General features: G+C 39.2%; 1 protein-coding gene across 1 annotated transcript in view; it reads right to left on the bottom strand.

The window, feature by feature from the left end:
• The window catches only part of REV3L (REV3 like, DNA directed polymerase zeta catalytic subunit), a 67493-nt gene that overhangs the window by 15487 nt on the left and 27226 nt on the right, over positions 1-24780 (bottom strand). Inside the window, exons 13-20 of the mRNA XM_081186687.1 lie at positions 19924-24058; positions 18228-19117; positions 17357-17439; positions 16194-16319; positions 13098-13296; positions 10438-10549; positions 3908-4023; positions 1028-1146 (exon numbers count right to left, since the gene is read on the bottom strand). Coding sequence (XP_081042813.1) covers positions 1028-1146; positions 3908-4023; positions 10438-10549; positions 13098-13296; positions 16194-16319; positions 17357-17439; positions 18228-19117; positions 19924-24058 — 5780 coding nt within the window. The remainder of the gene's footprint in view (positions 1-1027; positions 1147-3907; positions 4024-10437; positions 10550-13097; positions 13297-16193; positions 16320-17356; positions 17440-18227; positions 19118-19923; positions 24059-24780) is intronic.

The following is a 24780-nucleotide window of genomic DNA, read 5'->3' on the forward strand; positions in this document are numbered from 1 at the left end:
CAGTTGTGATGAAACTACAGGGCAATTTAATTGAATCACCATTGAAGAACATTGCTGTGGGGAAGGCACTACCTTTGTAACTGCTAAGCCAGTTGTGACTATGAGTAAAATTAACCAGCAACTTAATCAATTTTAAGGTGAAGTGTGCTATAAGACAAGAATGGAAGTTGACAGCACTGTTGAGGCCCAGGCCAGGCCAACTTTTCATAACCCAGGAATGGACCAGAAGGGAAGGGAGGGTTCCCCCTCTCGTTCACACCATGATCTGCCCCCAGGAAGTCAACAGGTGCAACCACTGCTGGTGGGGCTCAGCCTGCAGCGGGGGGGGGGGGGGAAGCACAGATCATCACCTGAACATGCAAAAGGAAGTTCAGACACCCATAAAGTAGACAATTAGAGGGACTAAGGGGAGAAACAACTGGTTTTTCACCAAGAATTAGAAATGTCTTACGGCCATGCTTTTCTCATTACATAATCATTGCATTACAAATTCATTACATAATTTGCAGCAAAAACAAAGAGACCTATGCCAAGTCAATTGTGGCATAAACCATCAAAGACCAGAGATCATTTTATCAGATGCTCCTTTCTGTATCTGATGATAATGGCTCTGGCCCCTGAAAACATACACAATTCATTTGTTAGCCTTTCAGGTGTCATAGGACTCTTTGATTTGTCAACACAGTTGTTACCAGTTATGACAGAAAGTATAATTAATAATATCAGCAAGTGTAATAACCAAGGAATTAGACCAGTAGGCAGCCAGTGCTGAAATGCAACTTGGCCTTTGAACAGAGAATAGGTTATGTGAGTGGAATATGCTATAGAGTAAAGCATCAGCTCAGCAAAATAATGGAAGACTATGATTATAACTACATTTCCATGGATTTCATATTTCCTGTACTGATAACAAGCATATGGGAAGGAGATACAAATTTGCAAACTCCAAGACAAGAAAATGGTTTATTATTTTGAAAATATGGCATTTATTTCAAAGTAGGTTATTTATGATTTTGCCAGAGTTTACCTCATTTCTCATAATTCTCCAGATATTCAGCATAACCCTTCCAACAATGTTTATTTCACTCATTGTATCAGACCCATATTCATCTTGATCTGAAGTAAATCTGTTTTCTTTTTTATCATCTAAATCATTAAAAGAGAATATTTCAGCAACTCAAATCAACTTTAGTACAAATACAATGAAATATTTATCAGAAGGAAGAGTCATCTTCTGAACCTACAAACTAGAGCAGTGGTGGTCAATCTTTCTGGCAAGAATAACACAAAAAAGGCCAAAATACTGCCACTAGATAGTATATTACAGCAAATATGAAAATATTTGTGGTTTGTTGTGGGTTTTCTTTTTATTCTACTTAGGAATTCAGGTCTGATTTTATAATGGAATCTGGTTTGCAGACTCTCCCAATTTCTGCTCACACGTTAAAGCCACCTGTAGCATCTGTAGTGCATATCCGTAATCCATGCACTAGAGGAACCAGAAATGTTCATTATTTTGTGTTTTTAAAATCTTTGCCCTTACAACTTACCATATTTTTCTGTGTATAACACGACCCCATGTATAAGACGACCCCTATTTTTGGGAGCCCTCAACAGTTGTTTAGCTTCTTTTGTAAGTTTGCTGAGCTGTTGAGCAGCTTTTTGACGATCCCCTGCTCTGGCTGACGGGACTGGTGCCGCAATACACCACATACTGGCACTCACCAAATACTCTTCCTAAGCCTGGAAGAGCGGGTAAGCAGCCTCCTCTCTGTCACCGCTGTAGCACCAGCCCTTGCTTACTTAGCATATTAACCCTTGTATAAGACGGCCCTCAATTTATCACAAAAAAATTCAAAAAAAGGTCGTCTTATACATGGAAAAATACGGTACTTACTTTTTATCATATTCCAAAGTTTCATCACTCATATAAATTGTCCAGAAGCCACATCCACTGCACTACTCATGGTTTGCATGTCACTTCAAAACATAGCTAACCTTAACCATAGTTAAGTGAAAGCTGGGGCTATGGGCTGAAATTGTGGGCACTTTACTTCTTCCTCATTCCTGCTGCTATGTTGCCAAGAGCAAAGCCATGGTTTGGTTTAATGTTACAGATGAACCTGGGCTTTTTCTCCCCCCCCCCCAAAGAAACCACAAGCTAAATGCTAGTCCCTTCACCGCTAGCTTTGTTTGTTTGGAGGGAACAAACCATGAGCCCACAGACGGGCGGGGTTATATATAATAAATTACATGATGATGATGATGTAAAACTAACCCAGACCATGGCTTAGCTATCAGCAGCAGGAAAAGAGCAAAGTGCCTGTGATTTTGGCCATGTGCACCAGCACACTGTACCCTTTAAATTACAACTAAGCTTAACTATGATTTTAAGTAGTGAGGGGGAACCCTCACATGGGCCTAGTTAGGCCCATCAGGATTGCCCATTTGGCCCATGAAGCCACCTTCTACAAGACACAGCCACCTGGCCTACACCTCATATATGATGTTGGGGGGGGGGAGGGATAAAGTTGCAGCTCCCTGCTGAAAGTGGGGTTTGAAGGTACTGAAGATCAGCTGTTCCAGCAAAGCCCTGTGCCTTTGCAAGCCCTGATTATCATGCTGATGCTTGCAAAGACATAGGGCTTTGTGACTACCAACAACCAGCTAACCATTGGAGCCTGCAAAGTGTGCCTTTACCCATTCTTTCTTAATTCAAATTGGGTGATCAAAAGAAAATGGATTGCCTGATGTCACTGGAACATCAGGTGATTGATAGGTGGGCAGGCAAAGTACGACTCCAACCCATTGGTCAGATTCAGTTCCACACCCTAGGTTTAAAGTAGTGTGTGTAGAAGACCACAGTTCTATATGGTTTCCATTATGCAAATTGGTTTATATTTAGTCACTCTTCCTCAGGTTCTTATCCTGTGGACTCTACACAGGATATGGCTCTCCCACTGTTCATTGCAGTGACTCAGGTACTCAAATGCTTCTCCCTTGGCTAGCTGCTTCATCTATTTCTGCTCCCATCTCTTCAAACAAAAGATAAACAACTACTACTCTAATACAGAAAACTGAAAGAAGGATCCTTGCTAGCTTACTGAACAGAATGCATGCAGTCAAGCTTCCTAGTGAGAGACAGTGAACACCATATTTTTCCATGTATAAGATGCCCCCTATTTTTTTGAACCCCAAATTAAGAAAAATGAAACCCTAAAATAGAAGTGAAAATCTGGATGTTTGGAGGTGGCATGTTGTTGATCTTTTGGGGGGCGACTGCCCTCAAAGTTTCCAGCATTAGGTGCATGCAGTGCACTGTGGTGCAGAAGCAAAGGCAGCGACTGCGGGGAAGCAGGCTCCCAAGCAGGATGCCAAGGAAGAGCCGGGGGAAGGCAGTGGCCGCTCTGCGCCAGGCCATGCCGTCAAGCAAACTGAGCTGAGGAAGGTGGTGAGCGGGCTGGGGACAGGGTGGGAGTTTGAGAGGGGAAGAGGAAAAAAAGGAAAGAAGGGCAGGGAGAGGTAGCTGAGGCAGCTCTCAGCGGTGGCAGTGGCAGCTGCTCTCGATCCCATGGTCAAGCCAGCGGGGGCTTCAGGAGGCAAGCCAGTCACCAGCATGCAGCTGGGGGGGAGGAGGGAGAAAGGGGGGGGCAGCAGCAGGAGGGACCGCCTCAGCCCGCCCAAGCCAAAATCCCGGACATATGCTTAAATATTTTAAAAATTCCCCCAGATGCCCATGTTCCATGTACAAGACGACCGCCAATTTTTTACTAATTTTTTTATAGCGAAAAACCTCATCTTATATGGTACTAATGGCTTTACAGCCAGAATAATAGTAGAATAAAACCACGGCTTCTCACAGTTATTAATAACTTTAGAATTAGGAACCTTAGAATCATAAACACACCTGGAACACGTGAGACCATTTGGCATAAATCAACACCTAGAGCAGCAGCTCTCTGCAAGAGGTATCCCCAGGAATGCATCTGAACTTCATAGCCCAGCAAAATATCTGGATCATACCTAAAAAGAGAACATACATTTTCTTCATAGAACCATGTGCTCTTTTTTTGTTTCAGCAAACCTACTCAGACATGTAATTTTAGCATTTCACGTTAACTAAAAGTATGCTTTTAAAAATTACTCATTTTTTCTATTTTACCATGTTATGTCGTTTGCTTTTAATCTTTGCTTTTACAGGTATTTTTCATGGATGTTTTATATTTTGTTGTAAACTGCTTAGAGGTCATTGTTGTTCTAGTATGCAGTATATAAACTCTGTTAAATAAATAAAATTATAAACTCAACAAATTTATACTGAATTTAATTCCAGCAGCCTAAGATAAACATGAAGAAGTCTTGCTTGAGTAAAGAAGGAAGCACATACCGTGAGAAAACACAGTCTACACAAAGAAAGGTACTGAGTATGCAAAAGTCTGCCAAGTGGATGGGGCTAGGGAGAAGAACTGAATACATTTAATTACAAATAACAAAAATTCTGTATTTATCCCCATGTGGAAACTTGTACCCAAGTGTAAGCATGAAGTGCCATGTATCCATAGTTTTGTATATCATTCCCTTGGTGCTTTCTCTGGATTAGGTCTAATATGTATATTTTCTAATGACAATTTTGGAAATACAAGCAATTAACCACAAATAACTGGTGGAGAATTCCCTTCTAGTTCCCATGGGGAGGCGGAAAGGCTAGGATCCAAAGAGCCAGTTTAGGTATGTATAGTGACATGCTACTTTTAAAACAGCAGGTCCTTATGCCATGTCATAAGCTCCATGTTTGAAATTCCCATTGGTTAAAGAAAGATGTGTCCCCTGGAAGGTTGCTGTGTGATACATAATTATTTTGAACTTAGCTAGTAAATACTTTGCCTGCTTTAGATGTGATGCAATATGCTGGTTCAAATGCCAGCAACACTCATACAGAGGCTGCATTTGAAAGAGAATTGGTATCTCCATACAAGGGCCGTTTATACTTTTTGTGACTTGTGTGATCGGGGCACTTCAAGAAAGCACTGCAGTAACCATATGAATCATGGTAGCCAGTGCTTTTTTCTTTAAAAAAATGTTTGGGGGTACTCTCATTATCCTACTCATATTGTAATACTGCCCCTCAATGAAGCCAAACTTAGATTCACAAAATGTTTAGGGGTATGCGTACCCCGCGTATCCCCAGGAAAAAGCACTGACGGTAGCCATGTAGAAAACCACCACTTGGAAGCTCTGATTCTCACAAGCAATACTTATAGTGAGTTCTCGATGACTTTAATTCAAATAAGAGGAGAAAATATCACCACGTTTGAGGAATCTGTAATGTTTCACATAAGTAGGGAAAAATTATAGCAGAGTTACATTGTCTAGTTGGCAGAGATAATGTGGGATTTAGTTTCACTGAGAGTTTTAATGTTTTGCTTTATATTTTTTTGAGCTGCTTAGAGGCTCTCTTACAATCAAGCAGTATATAAATGTTGTACTATATCAAGACTGCTGCTTGGAGCCCATATGACTGAATGTTTGTCCATACAAAATATTTCCTTCACATAAAAAACTAGACCCAGGTACCACATTTCAAGCTCAGCGAGAATGAGGCCCAAGTTATATACATCACTACAGGAATAATGTACACATTTCACCACAAGGCAGGTGGTGCTATAATTTCATGCTTATCCTTCAAACTGCATTGTCTTATAAAATGATGAGACACAACCAGGTAAATTCTGCACACGCAGCAAGGCTTCTAAGGCTCTATTTACAGAAAAAGTCTAGATAATATACTTCAGATGCAGCCTCCAACATTGCACTAGAAGCTGCTGCCATGTAATACTGCTGCTCTTTGAATTATGGTAAGTATCTAAAAATGTTATTCCATAAAACTTTGCTTAACACGTCAGCTTTCTATGCCTCCTTGTGAGCAGAGGTGAGACACTCTGGACATTGGAACTGCGTGATGTGCGTATGCTACTCTTGCTCAGTATTTTAATGAAGAGTGACTTTCCTTTTGACTTTTTCAGCACTCTGAGCCTAAACCATGTAGCTTCCCAGCCAAAATCTTATGATTGATAGACTGAGGAATGCCTTTAGTTTAGTTGTTACATACTGGTAAGGATGGCAACCTAATTTCTTCGATGGTTTTCTAATCTGTTATGGCTCAGGCCAACCCACCCAACTATTCACAGTATAGTCTTTGTACACAGTAGTGGATTGGGATGGGCAGCAGAACGGTCGCCTCCTTAGCCTGTCCACTGTTGCCACCATTCTTCTGGCTGGCTACTGCTGTTGTCTGAAACTTCAGCAGAGCTGCTACAACTTTGCTGTTATAGTGGTCCTAAAGGGCTCTCTAGGTCATCTATATCTCCATCTGCAGAAGGGTTCTTCCTCAAGAGTGGGCATTGTGGACGCTTCTTTAAAGTTTACTGCTAAAAAACTTTAAACGGTATTTGCTGCCATAAAGTGGCAGCAATGCAGACACTATCCAGGGCCACCATGCTTCAAGGAAGGTGTGTGTGTGTGTGTGTGTGTGTGTGTGTGTGTGTGTTTAAAAGAACACAGTCAACATACTTTATGATTCCTTTAAAAACCCCAAAAAACATTTCCCCCGTCTAGAAGTGCTTAGTTTTTTAAAATGAAAATGTGGGTTATTATTATTTGAATTACCGTATTTTTCGCCCCATAGGACGCACTTTTTCCCCTCCAAAAATGAAGGGGAAATGTGTGTGCGTCCTATGGGGCGAATACAGGCTTTCGCTGAAGCTTGGAGAGCGAGAGGCATCGGTGCGCACCGACCCCTCTTGCTCTCCAGGCTTCAGGAAGCTATCCGCAAGCCTTGCGAGCCCGGTGGGAGGTCCTGCCGAGTGTGCGAGGCTTGGGGCGGTAGCCTGCAGCCCGAAGCACAGGGAGCCCTCTGGAGGGCTCTCTGTGCTTCGGGCGGGTGTCCGCAAGCCTTGCGTGCCCGGTGGGAGGTCCCGGCGGGCGCGCGAGGCTTGGGGCAGCAGCCTGCAGCCCGAAGCACGAGAGCCCTCCGGAGGGCGCCCCGTGCTTCGGGCAGGTGTGTGCAAGGCTTGGGGCGGCAGCTGCGGCTGAGGGGGGGGGAATAATTTTTTTTAAATTCATTCCCCGTCCCCAAAAAATGAGGTGCGTCCTATGGGCCGGTGCACCCTATAGGACGAAAAATACGGTAAAAGGGCAAAAGGGCACCCAACAGATTCTGTTGTGAAAGCTTTGTTCTATACTTCACAGACTCTTGTGCTTTCACTAAGTATTGTACCACAGACCAGTAGGTTATTTCTCTCTCTCTTTCCTCCTGCATTCTTCTACAGCAGGTTTGGACAAACTGGCCATGCTGACTTGAGCTGTTGAAGAGTTGGAGACAATCGACATCTGGAGGGCCAATGGTCAGGGATGATGGGAGTTGTACTCCAACAACATTTAGAGTACCATATGTTAGCCACCTGTGTTCTACAGGTTATATTCATTTTCATCTCAGAAGAGAGAATACTTTTCTAAATTGCACAGTTTAGACAAAAAGGAAATGTAGGATATTCAAACATGTAAAAATTATTTGGTAAGGCTTATCCATTAGTAATATTAGGGAATATTGGATTTCTCAAAACATTTTTTCAGGTCATTTGTATTATTAAAAAATAGAAGTTTCTTCTAGGAAATAATTTGGTTCTTTTTGTAAAAGTTCTCATTTCTGAATTAACTCAACAGGCTTTTAAGAAATTGTAACAGACACATCATTATCTTCAGTTTTACTTGAATGTAGCCAGAAAAATCTACAGCAGCAGCTTCCATAGCTAAAAGGATGCCACCTACAAATATCACCATTTTATTATAGATACTGCCAACTTGAACTTGGGAACATAATTTTCTTCTATCCTGAATTCGCTGAAAAGATCTTCAGAGTGAAACTGTGGAGCAACCATAGTTCAGTGGTAAAGCATCTGCTCTGTGTGCAGAAGTTCCCAGGTTCAACTGCCAGCATCTTCAGGTAGCAGGTAACCCTGCCTGACATGCTAGTGAGCCGGTGCCTGTCAGAGCACTAAATGTCTTGGGTAGCTGGACCAATAGCCTGACCCGCTATAAAGCAGTTTGCCAAATCCTATGTCACTGAAACCTTGTCAAATCTTGGCCAGGTTAAGTCAAGGATTCTGATGGAGGTTTGTATGGAATCCAAACGACAAATGATATTTGCTGTATTGTTTTGGACTATCCCTAGGTTCAAACAACTGCTGGTCTTATTTGTATGACTAAGTACAGTGGTGCCTCGCAAGACGAAATTAATCCGTTCCGCGAGTCTCTTCGTCTAGCGGTTTTTTCGTCTTGCGAAGCAACCCTATTAGCGGCTTAGCGCTATTAGCGGTTTAGCGGCTATTAAAGGCTTAGCGGCTATTAAAGGCTTAGCGGATTAGCAGCTAAAAGGCTATTAGTGGCTTAGCGGCTTAGAAAACGGGGGGGAAGCGGGGAAAAATCGGAACACTCGCAAGACGTTTTCGTCTTGCAAAGCAAGCCCATAGGGAAAATCGTCTTGCGAAGCAGCTCAAAAACGGAAAACCCTTTCGTCTAGCGGGTTTTCCGTCTTACGAGGCATTCGTCTTGCGGGGCACCACTGTAGATGGATTGAATTCAGCATCAGAATCAATAACTCCTAAAGAAAAAAATCCGCAACGTCACAGAAATATCAAAAAAGATTTTCATTTGGATTTTCTCCATTCAGCAGTCTTTTCAATAAATCAAGTGATGCATAATAATCAGCAACAAAAGCTATTATAGGATTTTTGGGTCCAATATAATTAGTATTAATGATGAAGAGTAGTATATAAATTTAACAAATAAATATAATAGTAACTGGGGGGAAAAGAGGTTAAATTCTTGTCAGCTCTCATAGTGAAATTGAAAACACATTTATTCTGAAGTACGTCATTGATTTTACAGAAAGGTGTTGCAAAGAATGTGGCCCAAAAGGAATAGTTTAGGTATTAATTGCTGTTCTTCCTGAGACCTCTGTTTTTTATATGAACAGTCAATTATATAACTCCCACAGTATCTCCATCATCAAGAAGGTATGGTAAAATTAGTTTGCCCTTTAATCTGGTATTTAAAACAAACAAATGTGAAATTCTCTTTACCATCAAGGTAAAGAAACAATATTAATAGAAAACTATTTAAAAAGAATGAAAAAGAGCAAATGTCTCTACTGTTCTAAGCTGAGAACTGCCTAAAAAAAGGATTGAGTCAGCTTTTCTAGAGGGGTTATGAACTGCTATCCTTCAAGGGATAAAAACAGCCTAATCAAAATATTTGAAGGTACACACGATACTCCACTTCTTGTACAGACGTTGCAAATAGGCACACAGCACTTCAAAAGCTGTTCCCCAGGTAACTATGAATGTCCACCACAAATATATTAGAAATTGGTGTGCTTTCTTCATTCAATGAAGCCTTCAGCAGTCAAGTCTTCAGAAATACAAATAAATTGTAACGATATTCTTTGGCATAGTTTCATGTGGCCAAGTGGCATTTCCCCCAAATGGTGGAGAACTTTATAGGAAAAATAAAAGTAGCAGGTTGTTACTTCCAAGTTGTTTCCTAAGCCAGACGGAGCAGCGGATTCCCAAAAAAGAGAAAGAAAAAATTAATTTCCTTACCTGTAATTTTGTCTTCTCTGAACAGGAATCCGCTGCTTCGCCAGGACCCACCCAGTGTTGGTTGCTCTCAGCAACTCTTTAGTACTCTGGTTTCCTGGATTTAGTCAATGCCATTCTCATCAGAAGTTTTCTAGTCAGAGAGAGAGAGAATTGCAAATGTACTCTGCCTAGTACACATTTTCCTTGAGAATGTATTCCAGCCAGATGTTTCAAAATTTTGTTTCCTTGGTAACATTCAGACTTTGAGGTTTTGGCTATTGACCTGAAGAAAGACACACCTGAAGTTCCAGAGGCCATAATCAGAGTTTGCTAAAAAACTGGCCAGGAACTTTTCAAACCAGGGGAAAATAAGGACTTTCCCATTGAGAGAAGACATGTAAAGAGGCCAGTTTTTATATCTATTTATGTCTGTACCACTACAAGATATGAGTTTTGCCATAAAGTTCTTTTTTTAAAAAAACTTCTTCCTACTTAAGACAGTGTATGTTTTAATTTGTATTGCAAGATCATTTAAACCTTAGAGTATTTTCTAATAAACATTGAAATGCAGGTTGGGAATATTAAAACTCCAGGAAGATTGATGTGAGAGGCCTGTATAAGAGAGACTTGCATAAAGAACCTTATAATATAGATATATCTGTTGTGAGCAGGAAAAACAGACTTTTCCAAGAAATCAAAACCATTTAAACATGGGAAGAGAAGGTAGGGAAACTTGGATTTGAAAATGTTTAAATAAAAGTTTCAGAGGACGAAAAAGCAGGGTCTACAGATGCCCTACCTTTTAACAATGTTCACCACTTCCTGGAAAAGTGCTCTCTCATCAGCAGCATATTTGACTTCCAATCCTGAGATGCCAGATCTGGTAAGCAAAGGTGCATGTTCTCTGTTCCCTGAAAAGCAAATTAAATACTTATTTCTAGTAAAATACCACCATGTTGTTGTTTTTAATAAAAAACACACATTAAAATTAAGCCATGATTTTTCATTGTTCAAGTCCCCTGCCACTACTGCTCATTGCAGACAATGAATAGTTGGTGGAGATTTCGTATTTGAACAAACTGTGGGAAAGCATGCACATGCTTTTGTATTTTATAGAGCTCTGATTTAAGTAATTATCTTTTGTTCAAGTGTTTATGACCTTTCATCAGCATAAATGTGGTACAATAAAGTGTGGCACCTCCCAAGCTTACTTCTAAATTTTGGAGAAAAAGATTTAGCTTTTACCACTCAACAGAGTGATAATAAATAAAGGCTCTGTCCACACATTATGGTAAACCACACTCAGTGGTTTACAGGGGAACATTATTTCAGAAAATGGTTTACCAAGATGTGCAAACCAAGCCAGCCTCATTTGAAATGTGATTCATAAGAAATTTTCTATATTTTTTTCCAATCAGTTCATGAGAGCTTGGCCTTTAAAAGCAACTAACAAATAGATGTTTTAAATGAATGCAATTTTCAGCAGTCCTCAGTTTCTAATATGCTTGATCCAAAGAATGGAAACCTTTTACATCCACAACAGTATGACTACTTATGTTTAATGAACATTATAAGAGCTGTGCTACATCACCTTAGTCATTCTGCAAATAATTTTTATAAGCTTAATATTTTATGCAGACGTTTACAACAAGTACAAAATTCTGGTTGCCTCAGGTATTAGATGCATGGGAGGGCATCTCTTGGAAGTGACACTCAGGCTATGATGGAGAACATTAAGAGCAGCAGTTGCCAGTCACGAAGGTGGCATGGTGGGCAAGGAGCTAACTATGCTGGGCTCTGAGGGAGCTGTTCTGCACTCTACTGCCTGTGCATGGGATAAGTAGGACTACATCCAATATTAAAACTGTCAAAAATGCATTAGTTATTGGATTCAAACAATCATCAGAATAAATCTTATCACTTAACCATTTCAAATAGATCTGAGTTTTAAAAACAGCAAAGCAAGACTGAAAAAGATTAGTGGCCTTAAACCAAAATCTAGACAGGACAATATAGAAGTGATAGATTAACCATAAGCTAGGCATTACTTTATTCACTGGTGTATCAAATAAACCAAGAGACTCTTCATTGAAAAATGCCAGCACTCAATACTAATAAATAAAGAACTCTGCAACATTAAATGGGGAAATTCTGTCTTTACATTCTAGTCTTATTCATAAATTCTTTTTCAGAAACCGTCAAGTTAGCCTCTTGGAAGTCAGGAAAATTTAGTACAATGATCTATTGCTTTAGAAAGTAAAAAATTGAAGAAAATAAGATAAGAACAGGAAATTTATATTCTTAACATCTAGAAATAAAAGTGGATGAAAGATAGAAGTTTTGTCATAATGCTAATTTCTTATTTTTCTCAGAACCTTAAAGCTAGGCAGCATGAAGTTGTTTAATGATAAATCATCTCACAGAGTTTAACATTTTACCCTCAATATCAAATCTGTTTTTTGTTTACTAGCCTAAACCAGTGGTACTCAACCTTTAACAGCTGGAGAGCCACTTCACCATTAACTGTTGTTGCAGAGCATAACATCAAGTACCAACATTGCAACCTTGCATCATGATGTTACATTAATTTGTGATGATGCCGTGCCACCACAAATACCATATGTTACAAGACATTTTGTAATCTTCAGTTTCTATTAGCTGCTGGGAAAAAGAGGGAGGTTTCCCCATTCTCCCCCCATGGCTGCTGGGTTGGAGGCAATTTCTATTCTTACCTGTGGGGAGATCCCAGCAGCTCCTTCGTTTTCCTCCTATGGGAGGAGGTACTTCAGTGACTCCCACACTGCCGGTCCTTTGGTCAGTGCTCCCCGCGCTGCCTGATAGAATGGAGCGCCGATCAGATGCCTACACTGCGAGAGCCGCCTGTAGGGCCTCAAGAGCATCCGGCTCTAGAGCCACAGGTTGAGTATCACTGGTCTAAACAAAGCCAAAAAGGTACAATACAATAAGGGCCCTGTTTAGACCCTACAAAGATCAGAGAAAACCACACAACAACCCTTATGCAATATTTAACAAAATCAACTTGCTATTTCTACTAAAATCAATTTTGACAGATTACCAAAGTTGCTGTTCTCGAACAGTCCCAATGCAAACTAAAAGGAACTGGTCCAGCACAAGGGTTTTGAGCACTTCCTTCTAAGACATGTTTTCCTGTTTATATCTTCCAGACTTCTGCAGGAGCATGCCGTGAAATATTACTTTGGTTTAATATGTTATTAATTGGTATTTAAAAGCATTATAGCCCTTGCAAATGTGCACAAGAAGATATAAGGTAGAAACCATTACTATGCTTCTCATGATTGGACAGTGAGATGACATAAATTTAAACAACACTAGCAAAGATCCTTCAAAGCCACATTTTCTCATATTGTTCATTAATACCCAAATATGATAACATTCAAACACTGAAGTGAATTCCTAAAATAAAATTGAAATAAGAACCTTGGCTTGAGATTGTTCTTGTTCTGTCTTTATCAATCACTATAGCACCAGTGATTTCCATTTTATCAGTATTTGGCAACGGTGTGTCAGATGATATGCAGTAGAATAGAGCACAGATAGGATCAAATTCAGGATCTGCCTCCAAGTCTCTTCTTGTTCGCGCATGTAACTCTACACTGAGAAGTGTAAGATGTTGAACCTACAGCAAAAAGTATACATTGTTATCTTCTTTTAAGATATCTTTGAATCAAACCAAATACAAAACTATCAATTTATTTTACATGCTGGTCAATAAAAATAACCTCACGTTTGCTTGTGGAAATTGAGAAAAATATAGAGTATGCTTTGTGATAATTATAATAACTGGGATTAAATGAAAGAAGTATAGGAAATCTAGACTGTTGCTCCCTACTATTGAAGATTTATGCATTTTTTAAAAGTACCAATCTGCAGCAGGTATCTGATACTTAGAAGCCATGTATTTTATACACTGCATTAAGTTTTGTTAGTACTGTATTTCAAACAGCTTGTGTCATTCCCTATCTTCACACTTTCTGAGGATTTTTTTTAGCAGGATGCCAAAACCAAATATTAATATTCAAATGCAATCACTACCAAACAAGCATCCATATAAGAAATTACAGTCAAGATACCCAGAAACTCCCACATCAGCTAATTTTTAATCACTATGTAAACAGAGTAAGAATTGCCCAATTATACAATGTACCATAATAATACGTATTTTTACCTAATTCAGGATATGACCAGTGTGCAAGAGGAAACATGACACATAGCATCCACCCTGCTTGAATGGCTCTGAAATTTAGACTTCACATTAAATTTATTTTAAAGGCTGGTGGTTACATTCACAATACACAAAGCACACCAAAATATAACTCAACAGAAAAAAATTATACATGGATTATTTGAATGTGAAATCCAAAGAAAATACATATTAAATGAGTTACCGGTATACCTAATTAGTTTTGACACAAAGTAAGGGGAATATAAAAGAGACGACTGCAGATAATCAGGAGGGTGACTTCTGTGAGTTGGCATGTTTTCCATTAATCTGCCCTTCATTCCATCTGCAAGTCCTTTCGCTCTCTTCCTCTAGACTCGAGGATAAGCTTGGAGAATACCATGACATCAACTGCCAGATACCTCCATGTATCTCTAACACATTGTATGCTTTATGGATTTTAAATGCAAGCTGTTTGGGGAGTCAACTGCGGCTGAAAAGCAGGCAGTAAATTATTTTATCAGATCAAGTTATTAACTTTCCACAAGCTGAAAAATCTTAATGCTCATCAAGCACAGGTCATCAGTGCAAGAGATAATGTAACGTAGCCTTTGCCAATCTGGTGCTTTCCATATATTTTGGACTACCACCAACCACAGTCAGCACAGGCTGGGACCAGATTGGCAAAGGCTGATGTAATGTAATAAACAAAAGCATAGGGCAAGCAAAGTTACAAGCAAAGATCTGTTATTCCAGATTGTATTTAGATTAGAAACCAAGAACCTCAAAGTCTCGTTACCATCAAAGAGGATATTGTGTTCTATATCCAGGCTGCCTACACCTGCTATATCTGCTACTCTTAGAACAATTTCCAGGGCTATGTTAAATGCTTCACTTTTTAAATGCCTGTAATATTTTTAGATAGCTAAAAAAGAAACAGCTGCAAGAAGGTTGCTTTCCTCCTTCCCTTCAGAAAGAACTCTTGCTGTAATTGCCAGTTGTCCCATGACTTTAGAAGTGATGAGAATGCTTCTGCCACCAGCCAGAGGCCTAGAGGATCTGTGACGTTAACAAGGCTTGTTGAGGCTATGAGTTTGCAGGTAGGGAGATTACTCAGTGTCCATCCAACACACCTACCTTGGTTGTTGTGATGCCAGGGAGGGAAAGTGTGAGACCTGGGATTTCCAAATCTCATGGGGACAAAGTCTCACAGAAGCCAGGTTTCCTGGGTCTTATGAGTGAGATTTGCAGGCCTACATAAGGCTCTGCATATATCTACCTCAGTCAGGGCCAGACCGACAGTACAACTCATCCACTCTGGGCTTGGCACAAGTTTACCCCAGGTCACAACTGGTTACTCATTTGAGGGTTCAAGAAGCATGTTTTTAATGGCTCCAGATAAGCTGTGAAAAAGCACTTTTTTTGCCTTCCTTGGGTATTCCATTTTGTGTTACACATAAGCTACATGCATTACTTTGACACAACTTTACTTCTGTTACTTTTGCTATATATTGACCATTTTACTCCAAGATTTGCCTATCTCCTTATCTACAAAGAGCCACTGGATAGTTGCACCACTTCTATACAAGCAAAGCAGCAAAGAAAGATCAGCTGGGTCCAGTTCACAACTTCATCCTGGCATTACCAAACCTCCTCCTCTCTCTTTTCCTTTCCTTTCCTTTCCCTTCCCTTTCCTTCCATCACATATCTTGCCTTTTTAGTTTGCTAGTCTGATGACAAGACATGCCATTGTTTTACTGATGTGAGCAGTTTTGGGAGACAGTATTTGTTTGAAGAGCTGGATAAAAATATAATACAGGCAACCCCCTATTTACATGTGGGTTGTGTTCCGAGGCACCACAAGGGTCAGTGAACTCGCATAAAATTGAAACTCATTGAAAAAGCCTGCAAACACCCCATTCCACCCCTTTGGTGATGGTTCAGTGACGTCTTTATGCTGTTTCTGGATCACTTCTAAGTTTGGCACAATGCACATATACACAATCATGGACATACTGAATGTGAGTAAATGGAAGGCTGCCTGTACGATATAATAAATAAATCCAGTGGACAAGCAGTCATATACTAAAATTCTTAAATCCTGGATGTATTTAAATTAGAAATCAAGAATCTCACTTTTTGGTTACTGCCACAGCAGCAACTGCCCACTGCCACAGCAGTTTGAGTAAAACACAAACCCTCTTAAATGCTAAATCTGACTGATGAAAGAAATACTCCACCTTTCCCCCTGACAGGACTCAAGGCAGCTTACAGATAAAACCAGGAATTGCTAAAAACATAGAAAAAACAAATGCAACCATAGGTAAAGCATCTTCAATAATACTGTAAATTACCTCATGTAAAGCTTTTGCTTCCTGAAGATTTTGTACACTTATTTTAAAACCATATGAGTTGTTTAATGATGGTCCTTCAATCTGAGAAGTCTCTTTCTTTGGGGCATTTAAAGGAGTGAATCGGTTCTGTAAAAATAAAACATTGACAACAATAAACTTTTCACTGATTAAGGCCTTAACTCTACCAAGTATAATTATTGAACAAATTCAATTATTGGGATTACTCATTATTTGGATTACTCATTTTCTTCAGTTGCTAACGCTAATAAAATATATTAACTCATACCCATTTCCAGGAACAGAAGCCCTGCCATATCAAACTTCTATTCTATTTACATGCATATGCATGAGAACCATTTCACTGTAGCGTTAGACACACCACTAAGAGTGTGTCTAAATGGAGCAACCATATGGGTATGGCAAATCTTGTAAGGTTGCACACCAACTGTTTCCTAACTTCTGGCTAGGCAATAAAAGGCTGGAGGAGGGAAGCAACTAACTCTATCAACATGATTCCAGTATTCACACATGCATATCAGTCACATGGAATTGCACCACAGGACCAAGGGGTCCTTTGCTGCTGCAGGTGTATAGGAATGGGTCCCCTAGTCTGACTAGATTAGGTTCTAGGTGCCCGGCATGCATTCTAAATGTATTTAGCACTAAGGAAAGTCAAACTAATACTGACTTTGACTTTGGGGGGGGGGGGGAATCAACATTATTCACAATCAGGATCATTTTGTTACCTACAGATAAGTACCAAAGAGTTAAAGGTACTTTTCTGGCACAGAATGCAATTTCTGCTAACAGAAGGACTGTTTTACAAAACATGCTAGAGCCCTGCAGTATTCAAATATATCCAAATCAGTATTATGAATTGAGTCCAGAAATAAAGTGGGAGCTACTGATTTTTTTTAACGGCAGACTGATGTGTTCACAATGGTCAGATGCAGTTAATTGCTTGCTGTGTTCTGCATCGGTTGATATCAAGACACTTTTCAGTGCAAATATTATGATGCAATTTCAATTAAGAAAAATTAGAAGTATAATTATTGTACAGAAGTATCCTTACCGGAATATAAAGAGGTAAAATATTTTTACTTCGGAACTCAGAAAATAACTAAAATTGAGCCTAATAAAAATGCATCCAATTCCATTTTTACCTTGACTTGAGTTCTTAAAAGTACTTTTCGAAAAGCATCAACATTCCTTCCCCTTCTAGGATTCAATTTCTGAATGTTTGGTCCTAGGGTGAAGGAAAGAGAAGAAAGTAATGAGTGACTACCACAACAAAAATACACTAAAGCATCCTTTAGTATTACTGAATTAATTTTTCAAAAGCTACAAAATGTTAAGTACAATATCAAGGCATAGAATGGTCTGACACTGCAGCATCTTATACTGCTGGTCCTAAAAGTTATCCCAAGTATAAAAACTAATCTTCATTTCCTTGGTCATGCTAATTACATATTATTGAAAAAATCAAGTTATTCTGGTTAAGGCTATTTTCTATTAGTAAACCTTAAACTACTTGTCTAATAGTGCTTCCATAAGTGGTTTCAAGCTTATATTGCCTATCTTCTATTACATAAGTACATAAAGGTAAAGGTAAAGGTACCCCTGCCCGAACGGGCCAGTCTTGACAGACTCTGGGGTTTGTGCGCCCATCTCACATCTATAGGCTGGGGGCCAGCGCTGTCCGGAGACACTTCCGGGTCACGTGGCCAGCGTGACAAAGCTGCATCTGGCGAGCCAGCGCAGCACACGGAACGCCGTTTACCTTCCCGCTGGTAAGCGGTACCTATTTATCTACTTGCACCTGGGGGTGCTTTCGAACTGCTAGGTTGGCAGGCCCTGGGACCGAGCAGCGGGAGCGCACCCCGCCGCGGGGATTCGAACCGCCGACCTTTCGATCGGCAAGCCCTAGGCGCTGAGGCTTTTACCCACAGCGCCACCCGCGTCCCTACATAAGTACATATATGTTTGCATAATTTTACTTTCAATTTCTGCAAACCACTCCTTTCATAATCTTACCTGGTAATAATGGAGTGAATCCAGGTGTTTCATTTATTCCTCCTTTACACATTTCCTCTCTAAGGGGTGTACTATGCAGGCAAGGAGTTTCAGAATTACTATTGCATCCTTTGTTCACAAATGGGGAGACAGTGAAGGGTATCTTGCTTTCCTCTTTGACAAGCTTCTGTTCTCCATCTGTTAATGTTTCATTTTCTTCTATAGAGGATAAAATATCCTCTGAATCTTCTGAGGAAGATTGTTTGGAATCTGGGGATGTTACTTGTTGCCAAGGAGGAAGCACTGAGGAATCAGGGGAGCTATAATCAACATAATTCTCCTCATCCCTGTCTGTTTCTATTGCTGCAGTGTCAAGCAGCCCAGTCTTACTCATTTCAGGGATATCTGTATCATGCTTTTCCATGGTTTGTGTTGGCACTGGATTTGAGGATGAAAAACAAGTACCTTCTGATCCTACAACACTTTTGCTTGGCAAGATAGAATTCTCAACTGCCTTGGCCATTTGATAACACATGGTTTTTGGCAAAGACGTGCAGTTCAAACTCTCATCAACCTTTTCCACCTCAATCGATTTGGTAATCATTCTTTTCCTAAAGTGTTCATAATCTTCTTTTGCCTGCAGCCATGACTGAACTTGCTGGCAACTTGGTGCACATTTGCAAGGCATGATCACTATCTTTTTGTCTTCACTAGTTTTACGGTTATTTCTTTGCTTTTTGTCAGTAGTGGACTGGCTACTGCGAAGCGGAGAGCCTGGTCTAGGGCTTTGTGCCATTGCCAAAAATGCAGTCTTCCATAGTCGTAGCCCTTCCAATGAGAAGTCTCCCTCAAACTCAAGTAGGTCATTTGGAAGTCTGGTTTCTACTGTAAGCAGTCGTCCTCCAATTTCTCTGTGAAGATATTATTTTCAGTTAACAATAAATGTATCTTAACAGAAGGAAAGAACTGTCAGGAAAAAAGATTCCATCACATAATATCAACTCTTGTATTTGTCAATATCCAAATTAGGTCATCAACATTTCAAAGAAGAAGCAGATATTTAAAGTTTAGATTCACATTTCAATACTCCCCATAGCAATAGCTAATGACTATGAATTGTATTCAGTATTGCATGAGCAGGAAGAATTTGCACAATAGATATTTTCCTTTGCCTTTATAAGTCCTTCTGCTCAATTTTGGGCGATACCTCCTGCCAACTTCAGCCTTGTGTAATACAGTATGTCATGCCCCCACCCTCTGGAGAGGTTTTACAAGATAGATAATGGAAGCAGGAGGGGAAAGGTAAGACTGACTGTTAAAGTTTGTTTTCTACACCTGCAACATTGAATACAACCCTATGTTAAATTCTTCAAGGTGCCCAGAATTTATGAATCTGCAAAGATAAAGCAGAATATTTTCTTTTTATAGAATCTTAGGATTTCCCAAACTTGGGTTTTCAGCTCTTTTTGGACTACAATTCCCACCATGGCTGACCACTAGTCCTGCTAGCTAGGGATGATGGAAGTTGTAGTCTATAAACAGTTGGAGAGCCAAGTTTTGGAAACCCTGTTGTAGATTAATGAGAACAGGAGAGAATGCTACATTAAAGCTACAACTAATTTTTCCATGACTATATAAATTATGTAAAAGCCAACTAAAAATACATAGGTATAAAATAGAAAAATGTGACTACAGTCCACTGGTATTACCACATTACCTTGGCTTTTCTGGTGCATCAGAAGGGTTGCTGCAAAATGGTTCCTGATAAATTGCTTCTGCAAGATCGTGATCCAGTAAAGTTGACATAATTTCTTCACGACTTGGAGGTGACATGAGAGGCTTAAGGATGTGAGCAGCACGAGGTGTAGAACTTCCATTTTTTGACTGTGAGGGGGAATTTGTAGATCTTGGTGAACTATCTGGGGTTGGTGTTAATCCCTCATTGTTTCTTGAAATATATAGCTCTAAATCTTCAGAAGCTGCATCCATAAGTTCACCATCCGGTGATGATAAAATGGAAGAAAAAGATATACTAATTGAATCAAGTGACTGAACAGGTTCAAAAGTGGCTTCCTTTCTAAAGTGGTTTTGACTCCAATCACTATTTGGCGATGAAAGGTTAAGAAAAATTCCTTTCTTCACTGCATTTCTCTCCAACTGAAATTGTTCCTTTTGGCACATCTCTGCCTGTTGCACATCTAGTGGTAAGCTAGGTTCAGATGTTGATGTAATAATGTTATTTTTCCACTGGCTGTGGAGATGGTTTTCATTCGTATCCGGGCACCTTTTATCAAAAAGCTGAGGACTTAGTGGACCAGATCTTAACCAAGCTGTGGGGTCTGAAGAATAATGGTTTTCTTCCTTAGAAATTTTGCTATTGTGACTTAAAAGATCCATTTCTGCTGCCTGACCTGGGAGAAGGTCCTGAGTTACATCGCTCAGAAACTTCTGTGGTAGATTTTGATCTGCTGGGACGAACTGACTTGCAGAATAAAAGCTGCAAAATCCAGTCTGTCCTATAGTATTAATATCAAAATTGTAATTATGATCAGGTGACAGGCTGTCTTCAAGTGAGTAGCAACTTTCAAAACCTGGATCTGAACCAAAAACCAGGCTATCAACAGATAACACATGGCCCGCCTTACTGTTTTGCTGCTTTGCAGAATCTTTTAAAAGCTTGAGATTTTTTTCTTTAGATTTTTTCTCCCTAGATGTACGAGGATTTCTTGGGGATGCAACTGAACGTGATTTTTTAACTGATTTGCTTTGATCAAGAGGGTAGGAAGCACTTCTGTTCAACTGAGTTTTAAATGATAACTGCTCATGCATGTTGTTTAGATGTGCTTTTTGTTGTCTTTTTTGAAGTAATTCCTTAAGAACAGCTAAGCCAGAATGTCCTTCACTGAATGCTGAAGGTGTTACCAGTGTCTTGCCTTTACACTGGGAATCAGCTTTGGTTTGAGAGGTTGTTTCTGATAGACCCTTTTGTTTTATATTTTTTTCAGGGTTAAAATGTGACATATCCAAAATAAATCCTCTTTGTTTCTGTTCCCATCCCAGCTTTTTAACTGGACTTCTCAAAGAAGCTACAAAGCATTTTTTTGGCAACTGAAAAGATCCATGGCTTTCCTCAGAAGTTTTAAAAAAAGAAGAAATATGCTCAGCATTTTTTGTTGATTCTGGAAGATAAACGATCTGCTGCTGATTATCTTTACAATGCAAAAGTTTACTAGGATGAATCTGATCAATCTTCATTGCGTCTGAAGGAATATAATTTTCATTTACATTTCCAACAGGGGATAAAAGTCTGCACTGTGAATTTGTAACCTCTTCAGTCTTTTTATGCATTATATCTTTAGAACTGTATGCATTCAGCGCTACCTGAGATATATGGTGAGACTGGTCAAATAAATTATTTTGAATTGGTTCTTTTGTCCTAAATATACCACTTTGACTAGTAGCTCTTTGGAAATTCATTTTGGCTTTTTCCTTTCCAGACACCACAGAAATGGCTGGATGATGGTCCTCCTGTGTCAGGAGGGAACCTTGATATCCTACAGGCTTTTCATTTTCCAAGAGTGAATGGAAATATATCAATGGATTTACTTGTGCATGAGCTGTCAATGGCAGTTGTGCTGATGATAGATGCCCTGTTGAACAGCCAGTTGCTTGGATATCTTTTTGGGTACAAAGTGGCTGCGAGTTTCCCAAGCTGTGAGCATTCTCAGGTAAATCATGGTGGTTCAGCACAAGTTTAACCTCAGTTGAAGGAGGAATACTACTTTTGTCATCTGTTACTGTCATCAACTTTGACACTTTTTCTATTTTTTGTTTTTGTTTTGCTCTAGGCTTTCTCTTCACCTCATTTCCGGTTTTGTTAGTCAGATTATTCCTAATCTTTTTATTAACTCTAACAGTAGTACTAACAAATTGCTTTTTACATTTTTTAGTCTGAGCTTTTGCTTGACTATGTTTTCCTGCACGGGTATTAACAGTCTTAGTGCTATATGTGGTAGCATTTTTAAACACTAATGTTTCTTTTTCTAGATTATTAATAATTTCTTCTGCATTTGGGTCAGTGGGAGACCAACAGCGAGGTGGGGATACATTAACTGGACTTGCACTTCTTTCTGACAGAAATCCTAATTTAGACATAACATCGCTATAGTTCAAGTCACAGTCTTCAGCTTCAGTGCTATATGATGGTAGAGGAGGAGACAGAAAGGCAGAGGTTCTTCTTCTGAAATATAGGGTTCTTTTAATATTTTTACTTTTCATGTTTTGCAGTTTTCCAACCTTTTTCTTGGTTGACTTGCATTTTGCTTTTCTTTTGTGACCTTTCTTTGGCATTAATGGATAAATAGGATATTTGGTTGCAGGCGAATCAGGAACTTTTGGCCAAAAGTCCTTTAAAGGTGCAAGTTTTTTATATAGATTCATTTTTTCCTCTGTAAGTGTAACTTGCTCCTCACTAGAATCTATTTTTCCTAGTTTAACAAGCATATTTTTCCTCCCTCTGAACCTATTTATAATAATATATTTTATAATAACAGGTGGTAATTTTTTAGAAAGTTTTCTTCGTTTCCGACATTTTTTTGACCCATCAATATTTTCATCATTTTCCGAAGAATGAGGTAGGCTAATTTTTGAATTATGCACACCAAAGCTAGATTCGCTGTCTTCGGTTTCATAATTTATCTTGCGTTTAGCTCTGAGTGTGTATTTATTTCCACATAGCCCAAACACCTGCTCAGATTCTCGAGCACCATCAGCTCCATCTTCAAAATGGCAGTCAATACAATTACTTGTATCCATAGACAATTTATTTTCTGAAGCACCAGGAGAAACTTGAATGATATCATTTGGTAACAAACTGTCTTTATCAGGAATGTTATTACTAGCATTACCTTGTACATAGCAGCTCTCTTTTGTGGAAGCAATATCGCTGCTAGTTGTAGACGGCTGATTGCTAAGAATTACTTTCTTTTTATTTAGTTTTAACCTAGATTGTTTCTTGCCTTTTTTCAATTTGTATGTAACAGGACCTAATTTCTGTGGCTGACTGAGACAATTAGAAAGAACAACACTAGGAAAGAACATGTAATGCGCTGCTTGTTGATTAACATTTGTTTTTTCAGCTTTATGCTCCTGAAATTCTTCATATCTAATTTTAAGGTTATTAAGGCCATCTCCATCAGTGCTACCTTCAGCAGAATAAATACTAGTCCGATTACCCTCTGAGCAAGACACCATTTCACAGTTTTCTGGTGCTGGGAAGAGGTTATCTGTATTTGTGTTGCTGGCTTTTTTATTTTCTTCATAGGATGCTTTATTTTTGGAGTGGACCAAATCTGAAAAGTTAGAATTTTGAACCGAAATACTTTCACCCATTTGGTGGTTCATATGCAGAGATACATCCTTTGTAGTTTTTCTTATTCCAGTGTACTTTCTGTGAGGCAAATGTCGACTTACTGAGGAAATGTCTTCATAAACTGTTTCACAAGAAGCAGGGAATATTTCACTTTTATTATTTTCTGTGTGTGAGTTTTCAGAATGGAGAATATTATTGAAGGACGTTGGGTATTTCACATTGTAAGTGCTTTCTTTTGTAAGAGAATGGACTGACAATTCAGGTCTTATGTCTCCTTTGTTTGGCTGAGGAAGCCCTTCTAAGTCATCATTGTTCAAAATATGAGAAGAAAGGGCACTTGTGTGTTTACACTGAAAGGTAATCTTAGCAGAAGAAGGTGGTTCCAGAGTAGCAGCATCTTTATGAAAAATCGAAGACTTTACAGATGTTTTGCTTGTTGCAATTATGGAGGTTCGAGAATTCTCATTGTTCAACGGATTGTCTAGAATGGGATAGATACAACACATGCAATTTTCACTATTCATCTATTTTTTAAGATCAGCTATTTTAAAGATTAGTCAGTCACTTAAGAATTAGATAAAATAACAACTGCTAAGAGACCCAATTTCTCTAGCTCTTCCTTAATCTTACATTCCACCATTCCTCTGAAACTCACTTTTGGTAGTTTTTCAATCTTATTAGAAAAATACCACCCTCAAATATTTTATTGCTGTGTTTTTAATCTGGAATTTAGTTACGCCCTACAATCTATATCTCAAAGACAATTGAAGTCAGGCTTCCCTTGTCTCTTAAGATGCTTTTAAAGTGTGCTTTGTTTCTGTTTTTCTAGGATTTTATTGCATTATATGGTTTTCTTGTATTTTTGTTTAATTGTTATATATATGTTTGTTATTGTAATGGCCCAAACCTAGAACATATTAAGCCAACATGTAGTCACTTACCTTCTTGTATTTTTCTCACCAGTTACATTGTGGCGATTAATATTTTTTTCTCCTTACTGCTAGCCTCCACTTAATCCCCGCATCTGACTATTCTACCTGTGCCCGCCCCCCCACGCTTCATCTCTGCAGCCACCATAGCACCTTTATATTCTCCTGTAACAGCTAACCTTTCAGTAGCTACAGATGGATATGGGACAAAGCAGACTAGAATACTAAATTTAAAGTTAAAAACAAGGCACTAAAATTGTAGTGAAGCCATTTT

This window comes from Podarcis bocagei, assembly GCF_964188305.1.
Source record: "Podarcis bocagei genome assembly, chromosome: 3".
NCBI lineage: Eukaryota > Metazoa > Chordata > Lepidosauria > Squamata > Lacertidae > Podarcis > Podarcis bocagei.